This window comes from Oncorhynchus kisutch, linkage group LG16 (genome assembly GCF_002021735.2).
Source record: "Oncorhynchus kisutch isolate 150728-3 linkage group LG16, Okis_V2, whole genome shotgun sequence".
Lineage (NCBI taxonomy): Eukaryota > Metazoa > Chordata > Actinopteri > Salmoniformes > Salmonidae > Oncorhynchus > Oncorhynchus kisutch.
The window spans coordinates 26,859,711-26,868,687 of record NC_034189.2 but is presented as its reverse complement, the minus strand read 5'-3'; the positions used below and the strand labels follow the sequence as shown (position 1 = coordinate 26,868,687).

Here is an 8,977-nt window from a genome sequence, read left to right as displayed (position 1 = left end):
TCAGCTTTTATTTGTTTTATCACATTCCCAGTGGGTCAGCAGTTTACATACACTCAATTAGTATTTGGTAGCATTGCCTTCAAATTGTTTAACTTGGGTCAACCGTTTTGGGTAGCCTTCCACAAGCTTCCCACAAAAAGTCGGGTGTATGTTGGCCCATTCCTGCTGACAGAGCTGGTGTAACTGAGTCTGGTTTGTAGGCCTCCTTGCTTGTACACGCTTTTTCAGTTCTGCCCACAATTTTTCTATAGGATTGAGGTCAGGGCTTTGTGATGGCCACTCCAATACCTTGACTTTGTTGTCCTTAAGACATTTTGCCACAACTTTGGAAGAATGCTTGGGGTCATTGTCCATTTGTAAGACCCATTTGCGACCAAGCTTTAACTTCCTGATTGATGTCTTGAGATGTGGTTTCAATATATCCACATAATTTTCCATCCTCATGATACCATCTATTTTGTGAAGTGCACCAGTGCACTAGTACAATGCTAAGTAGCAAACACTTGTTAGTGCCTAGCTTCTAATTCTAAATGTAATTTCAACACCTGTGCTGTTGGTGGCAGTAACACAGTGTCCTCTCTCTGTCACCAATTGACATCGTGTCTCATCTCACAGTGTCTGTGGTGTGAGAAGGTATCTTCTGGAGCCAGACCCTATTGGAAGAAACTGAAATACTTATTTTCTTATTGGGTGTATTGTAAGTACTGTATATCAAACAAGTTGCATAACCACATGCTTTTAGAATGACGAGTGGCAAATTGCACTTATACATAGAGTACCACAAAATGAGTCACAATACCCATAGAACCTAGCGGTGAAACAGGGAAATGGTTCCAATGGTTTTTCCACCATTCACTTCTTTCTCCCATAAGGGATTTTAGAAAAATATATGGTGGAAAAAAGATTGGAACCATTTCCCTGTTTGACCACTAGGTTTTATGGGTATTATGACAACTCCAATGTGGGGCTATATGGATGGATGTTTTAGATCTTATGTTGGAGAATTATGAAAGGACAAATTTTGTTTGTATAGCGTCTTATTGTTAATGGTTTGTCTGAACTGGGGGACATGTTTAGTGTCATTCTCTCTCTCTTTCACAACAACCCTGTTCTCTCTGCTCTGCTTTTTATACCCCTAGCCCACCAATCCATCATTGTCCCCCACGATGAAATCGGGGAGGGGCATGTGAATCTGTCTCTGTCCCGTACGTTCATTCATACGTTTTTATCTCAGACAGCACTGGCCTGATTTTGACGAAACTTGGGTGAATGATGCATTGAGATCAGCCATTTACAAATTACGCTGATTGCCCAGATAATGGCACTATAACAAGAGACGGAAAATGCAAACTTTGAAAGTTCACGCCCCTTACCTAAAGTCACGAAAGGCGATACATCGGTCCCTCTCCTCAAAAGGAACACATTTGCCTTTGGATCCATAGGGTCCACCATGATGTATTTTCCTCAATTTAGAATTTTGTGAAAAACAATTAAAATGCTCCTCTTTTGGCACCGATCTGCATGAAACTTGATTTACAAAGGTCCAGACCAGTACCTAAAACAACATTGCCGCAATTGACCAATAAACATTCATGTGGGCGTGTTCTGGAACATAAATGCATATGAATCAGTCAAGAATATTCATATTGTAACACAATTTGGTACACGTGCTGCAAACAATGTCAAGACTCAACATATGCAAGAACATTCATATCAGTGGTGCCATTACGGGCACATGTTTATATATTTTGATCTGTTTGACTCAGAATGCTGAAATTGGTCTTGCCATAGTTTTCTTTTTGCCTCCATAGAGTCTACGGGAGTGGACAAGTGTCACGTGTGCTCCCTCTCCGGCCTCTAGGTCACCAGGCTGCTCGTTTTGGCGCACACCTGTCACCGTCGTTATACGCACCTGCGCGTCGTCAGACTCACCTGGACTCCATCACTCCCTTGATTACCTGCCTTATATATGTCACTCCTTTGGTGCCTTCCCCAGATGTCATTGTTTCATGTCTGTGCGTTGTTCTTGTTTTGTATTATGGTCTGTTTATTTTATTAAAACACTCACTCCCTGAACCTGCTTCCAAACTTTCAGCGCACATCCTTACAGAATGAAGCATCATGGAGTGTTTTTTCGAGTTAGATGGGAATGAAGTTGGGTCTGGGAGCTGCTACAGGCTCTCATGCCTCGACCGGCTCGCTGGTCTTTCATGCCTTCGCCGGATCGCAAGGCTCCCCTGCTTCCACTGGCTCGTCAGGCTCTTACACCTCAACCTTGATCGCCAGGCTCCCTTGCCTCAGCCGGTCTGTCAGGTTCCCGCGCATCAGCGGGGGTGACCGGTCCGCTCATGATCCCGGGCATCGTCCTTTGTGTTGGCGTCCTGCGCCTGGAGCCGTACGCGCCGGGGACGGGGTACGGTCAGTTATGCTCTATCTCCGGCGCTCTTTCGTCATGCTCCTTCGTCTTAGCCGGATTGACGGCTTTCCTGCGCCTCTGCAGAGGTGACCGGTCCGCTCCTGTTCCCTGGGATCGTCATTTTGGTCGGTGTCCTGCGGCTAAAGCTGCACTTCGGGGAGGTGGTTCAGTCACGCGTGCTCCCACTCCGGCTTCCAGGTCACCAGGCTGCTCGTTATGGCGCACACCTGTCACCATCGTTACGCGCACCAGCGCATCGTCAGATACATGGACTCATCACTTCCTTGATTACCTGCCCCTTTGGTTCTTTCCCCATGCATCTTTGTTTCTGTTTCATGTTCTTGGTTTTTATTAAATCACCAACTCACTCCCTGAACGTGCTTCCCGACTCTCACCGCACATCGTTACAAGTAAATCCGCCTGCTAGCCATTGCTTGTCACTAAGTCATGTCAGCCCCAGGTAAATATGTTCTACATAATTTAGTTATCATATTATACTGGGGTTGTTTTCTCATAAATTGCATCTTTGCAGGATAACTGTCTGTGTTCATCGGCCCCTTTTCAGTACAGGATATAGCTAGGGTACATCAGCTAGGATGCTAATGTACATTGACAGGCAGTAACAAAGGCTATCCAAAAAGCCTTTGGTTAGTTTAAAAAGTATAATACAGTTGATTTGCGACAATTGGACATTATCTTAGCAGGACACTCGTACGAGCCTCAAAATCCAAAGGTAGTCAAATTCACCCATAAGCAGCATGTAAATGTAGGCGTTTTTGGAATTCGTAACATATACGAGTTATTCGTGACACATACTAAAGGGGTGATGGACATCTACCAATTATTTAACTAGGTAAATCCGTTAACGTTATTTACAATGACACCGGCCAAACCCGGACAACGCTGGGCCAATTGTGCGTCTATGGGACTCCCAATCACGGCCGGTTGTGATACAGCCTGGATTCGAACCAGGGTGTCTGTAGTGACGCCTCTAGCGCTGAGATGCAGTGCTTTAGACCGCTGCGCCACTCGGTTACCATGCGAAACGTACAGAATATTACAAAATGCTGACACCAGGTTGCTGTTCTGCCACCAACTTGTGCCCAATGCCCTCATGCTGCAATGTTTGAGAACACAAAGGGGTGTAAATGTGAATCTGTTTGACATCACAATCTGTGACTTGAGTCTCTTCCTGAATGAATAGATAACTGAACTGGTTTTTCTTCACCAGGGTTGTAATCATTACTTCACACATTAGCTAACGGAAAACGTTTAGCAACGGAAACAAGTTTCTATTGGACAAATTCAGTTAGGTCACTTCCCATTTCGTTCTGTTGGGTTCCTAGTGAATACACCCCTGCTTCTACTCCACATTCCTCGAGGCTCTCAACTGAAACTTTACCATCTCCCGAATTGTTGAAGTAGGAAAAGGATGTATGAAATGTCTTATTTCAATACTAAAAAACACCATCCCAATTTTGACATGTCAATTCATGTTCATACATTTAAATGCACAATGTAAAAATGTTCTTTGCTTCCAAAACAAAATCTTTACTTTCAGTAGTTTACAAAAAGGGAAAAATCTGCTGCTCTCAATCTCCCCACTCTTGGTCTAGGTGTCTGTAATCCAGGAGCAATTTTTCAGTAAAAAGAAAGCTAGTCAACCTTTTTGTTTTCTTACCTTAGAGGTAGGAATGTGGAGATGGGTGCAGCGATACATCTGGGTGATTCCATGCCAGCGTAGCCTGGAAATATTTTTGGAATCTCAGATTGTTCTGGCAAGTGTCACATAGTAACTTCATAATAGTCCAGTATTTACATTTGTATCACAAACCATTTTTGAGAAAATCATGAGTGGCAATTTTAGTCCCTTTTTAGACCTATACATGCCCTCCTGTAAGACCTATGATCTGTGAAACGTGTATATGATAGACATCTTGTAACTACTTTTATAGTGTTTTTAAGTATGGAGTTGTCTAGATTCTGAAATGTAATTTTTCACCATTCAAAATATTAATTTGAAGTACCCATTTTGTGTATTTTTAGACATTGTTTGCCATCCAGCCACTACCTGATAAGAATAGTAAGCAGTGGTCAAAATCCTTCGACTGGAATTCAATTCTGAGCAGGACGACCACAGATTCTTGACAACAGTTAATCACAAATTTCCCTGTTGCACCGTAATGAAACTCCCCCTGGGTATTTTCCCCAATAGGATTTGTGTAATGTTATTATTCCTGTGTATTCACGATAAGAAAAAGCTTGCTGTGTAAAAGGCTAACTACGTTGCTATAAGCTTAGATTATGTGAAATTACTTTTGTTCCTTGCAGTTTCCATTGAACGAGTGGTACGTTGTGGGGAGTCCGTTGGTGCCCAGCAATACGGCCCACTTTTGTTAATGCCAAACAATTTCCTTAATGCAGAATCTCCAATGCATGAGCTTTAATAACACCAGTTCACACTCCCCACATTTGCATCCATAACTCCATATTCATGTTTAGCTTTTTATCAATATGAATGTATTATAATACTATTTCCTCAGGTTACCCATCCCCTCACCAGGGTCCTGGAAGTTACTCCACGGCACCCTACCCTGTTCCTCATGGTGGGTATGGTGACCCTAACCATGCTCCCCCACTGGTTGACTTCCATATGGGCTACAACCACAAACAACTCCACCCAGGCCAGCCTGTGATGCATCAGCCTGTGCCCATGCCTGAATATGGGGTACCTCAAATGGGCCCAGGGTATGGTGGTCCCATGCCTGGGCCTGAATTCGGTGCACCTCACTCGGGCCCTCCTGCAGCCATCTCCCCAGCCCCTGCAGCAGTTGTGCCTGTTGGAGTTCCACCTGGTCTGGAGTACCTAACACAGGTAGGTTTGCTTGGAGAGTCTCACAACAGGCTGTCAAATACACTGATTTCACAAACATCCCTCTGCATGGCAAACATACACACAGGGACTTCTGAGTGGCACAGCGGTCTAAGGCACTGCATCTCAGCCACAGAGGCATCACTACAGACCCTGGTTCGGTCCTGGGATGTATCACAACCCGGCCGTGATTGGGAGTCTTTTAGGGTGGTGAATAATTGGCCCAGCGTCATCTGGGTTAAATAAAGGTAAAATACACAATCCATGTCTCAAGGCTTATAAGTCCTTTAACCTGTGCCCCCCCCCCCCCCCCCCCCCCCCCCCCTTAATCTACACTGATTTAACAGGTTACATTAAGGGATCATGGCTTTCACCTGGATTCACCTGGTCAGTCTGTCATGAAGGATGTTCCTAATGTTTTGTACACTATCGCATACTCTGTTCTGCATTTCAGATTGACCAGCTCCTTATACACCAAAAAGTGGAGTTGCTGGAAGGTGAGCTTGCTAGTCTTATCGGAATACAGAGAGAACAGAAGTAAAGGCATTGTAAAAAGTCGATAAATCATGAGGAGAAAGTGACCACCGCCAAACTACTGTTTTCCTGTTTACGTTCTTGCGTTTGTCCTCTCACCTTCCTCACCATCCCCTCTTCCTTCTCCCTCCGTTCCCCTCTCCTCAGTGTTTATTGGCTTTGAGACCAACAACCAGTACGAGATCAAGAACAGCCTGGGTCAGAAGATCTACAAGGCCAAGGAGAAGAACGACTGCTGCACACGCAACTGCTGCGGTGCCCTGCGTAGCTTTGACATGAAGATCAAGGACAACATGGACCGCGAGGTCATCCGCCTCATACGACCCTTCCGCTGTGCCTCCTGCTGGTGCCCCTGCTGCCTGCAAGAGGTACGATGGGGCACTGAACCCTGAGACAAATATTTGACTATGTAACCAGGAAAGAAAATGAATAAAATCATCATTGAGTCTTGATGTGTTAGGAGTAAAGGGACAGGTCACCTAAAATGCAATTATTTTATTTATCCTCAGGTTAGCATTGCTATACAACACTGTATGAAGTACAAGTTAATGATGCTAATGCTAAAAAGAAACTCTTGGACTCAAAGCCATTTTGTACTGTCCTACCAAATCCTTAGTGTCCTTAGCTTTGTAAAGATCTATGAATGATGCTGAATGGTCCTTTTGTCAGTCCAAACCCTCTCCCAGACTGTCTCTCATCTCTTCACCTTTCAGCTCTGTCTCTAGTGAATCACATTTTCTGGCAGGCTAACCACAGTACATTCTGACCTGTGGCATTATTTAGAACTCTGGTTCTGGACCTGCTCGGGCCCCTGATAGGATCTCTGGTATTCGGGTACAGGTGGAGCCGTGAAGTATAGTACATTTCTAAGGTCCCTTATGACTGCAGTGTCACATTAGTTCAGTGTCTATGGAGACACAGCCCCACAGTTACCATGTGAAGCATATTACCTTTGTCATGATAGTGATTGCAACGCCAATATCGGACACCAATGCACTCATCAAATCAGTGCCATATTACCTGCTGAAGCAAGCTTTGCAGTAAGCCAAGCACATGCTATTTAAAGCCACAGTGCACAGACCGAAGCCTGATTTTAAACATGGTGAAATACCTTTCAAATGGTGTGTCCCTCAGCTTGAGGTCCAAGCCCCCCCTGGCACCACCATAGGTTATGTGTCCCAGGACTGGAACCCCTGCGTGCCCAAGTTCTCCATCAAGGGGGCCAACACGGAGACCGTAATGAAGCTGGAAGGACCCTGCTTTGCCTGCAACTGCTGCGGGGATGTGAATTTTGAGGTGAAGGGTCATACAGTTTGGGCTTTCTTTCGGTGAAATCGGTTCATAACAGTCCTATTTAACTAGAACAAACCTTATCTTTGGACTTCTTTTAGACCAGAAAAGATTGGCTAAGTTACCCTTTTGTCTACACACTCATCTAATCCTTTCAGAAGTAGGGATGTGATGAGGTGCAGTGGGCAAATCTTTGTCTCTGACCCATGTGTTTTGCTGCACACTCGTAGCTGACGGGGGAAGATGGAAGCAAGCCCATCGGCCGCATCAGTAAGCAGTGGGGTGGCCTGATAAAGGAGGTCTTCACCGACACGGACAACTTTGGCATCCAGTTCCCCATGGACCTGGACGTCAAGATGAAGGCTGTGCTCATGGGTGCCTGCTTCCTCATCGTAAGTCCCATTTGTCTGTTAAAAAAAAAAAATGAATCACAGAACTTGACATGTGTAAATCCTATTACTATACTGATAAGATGAGCAGTTGTTGGAGGAAATTTAGTTGACATTTCTTCTTTTCTGCCTCACAGGATTTCATGTTCTTCGAGAAGGACTGAGCACTTGAGTCAAACTCTTTCTGTTCCCATTTTCAATCCCCCCTCTTTTTTCCAATTTCGGTTTTGATACTCATTCCTTATTTGAAACCTTAGAGGAAGCTGCCAATCCTAGAACTCTTTCTGTGTAACACGTGAGGTCTTATCTGATGAGCTTACATAGCCTCTGGACTGTTTCTGTCTATCCACCCGAATGTAAGAATCAGCGACTGGGCTATGAGACATTGGCCTTAGTTGTCTTTCATGGGTTTCTCCACTCTCTCCACTGAGTTATTTGTTCTATCAAATTGATTTCTTGGTTATCTATGTACATTTGGGGGTTCAGAACAGTATGGAAACTTTACATGTTCTTCAATACTTTCTCAGTATTTTCTTTTTAGTCACTGCCATGGCAAGTATTTTATCATACTGCTTCAGTTGCAGTATTACATTCTAGATTCTTTATTTTAGTGTTGAAAATTGATTATTTACTGTTGTCACCTGTCAAATCCACTTCAATCAGTGTAGATGAAGGGGAGGAGACGGGTTAAAGTAGGATTTTTAAGCTTTGAGCCTGTATTTGTGCCATTCAGAGGGTGAATGGGTAAGACAAAAGATTTGTGCCTTTTGAATGGGGTATGGTAGCAGGTGCCAGGCAAACCGGTTTGTGTCAAGAACTGCACCGCTGCTGACTTCTTCACGCTCAACAGTTTCCCTTGTGTATCAAGTATGCTCCGCGACCCATAAGCCACCTTGACACAACTGTGGGAAGCATCGGAGTCGGCATCCCTGTGGAACGCTTGATGAGTCCATGCCCTGACGAACTGAGGCTGTTCTGAGCGCAAAAGGGGGTACGACTCCAATATTAGGAAGGTGGTCCTAATATTTTGTACACTCAGTATGTTTTTCCAGGCCTCAGTTGTTCCTTGACAAGCACCATTCATTCACGCTGTCAAACATTTTAATGTTACTACTTCTGATAGTAACTATAGCCACTGGGGAAGTGGGAGAGAGTGAGGTGGCTGCCATCTGAGTCAACATCTTTTTTTGCAGCAGTGATTGTCAGAGATTCAAGGAGCTATCATTAAGTAACATAATTGATGCGAAGCATTTGAGTATTTACATTCATCCACTTTAAATTTAAAAAAACATTGTCCCAGAATCATTTACCTGCAGGGCACACCTTCATCATGAAGGAATGTGCTTACCTGACTTAAGGTGAGGTGCTGCTGAGGTGCAGGATAAAATAAACTCATGTCCTTCCCTAGTACTATGGATTCTCCAGCCCTATGTGACCAGCTCATGTAAAGCTGTAGTTTTAGACAGCATAAGGAGA

General features: G+C 44.3%; 1 protein-coding gene across 3 annotated transcripts; it reads left to right on the top strand.

Annotated features, from left to right (window-relative positions):
* On the top strand, window positions 1-8,911 carry LOC109906559 (phospholipid scramblase 2-like). 3 transcript variants are annotated; one of them, XM_020504307.2, is made up of 7 exons: window positions 1-2,876; window positions 4,960-5,291; window positions 5,743-5,785; window positions 5,970-6,190; window positions 6,957-7,118; window positions 7,343-7,504; window positions 7,639-8,911. In XM_020504307.2, the coding sequence occupies exons 1-7, from the start codon at window positions 2,864-2,866 to the stop codon at window positions 7,663-7,665; spliced, it is 960 nt and encodes a 319-aa protein (XP_020359896.1). In that variant the 5' UTR covers window positions 1-2,863; the 3' UTR covers window positions 7,666-8,911. The 3 variants fall into 3 exon arrangements, with proteins under 3 accessions (XP_020359896.1, XP_031647996.1, XP_020359895.1); XM_031792136.1 differs by lacking the exon at window positions 6,957-7,118; XM_020504306.2 differs by having other exon boundaries at window positions 7,343-8,911.
* Window positions 8,912-8,977: the final 66 nt, after the last annotated feature.

Bases quoted from the DNA above. Each gene is read 5' to 3' on its own strand.
- LOC109906559 (XM_020504306.2), top strand. The intron at 5,292-5,742 runs GTAGGTTTGCTT...TCTGCATTTCAG, and splicing joins GTCTGGAGTACCTAACACAG to ATTGACCAGCTCCTTATACA. The intron at 7,119-7,342 runs GTGAAGGGTCAT...GCACACTCGTAG, and splicing joins GCGGGGATGTGAATTTTGAG to CTGACGGGGGAAGATGGAAG.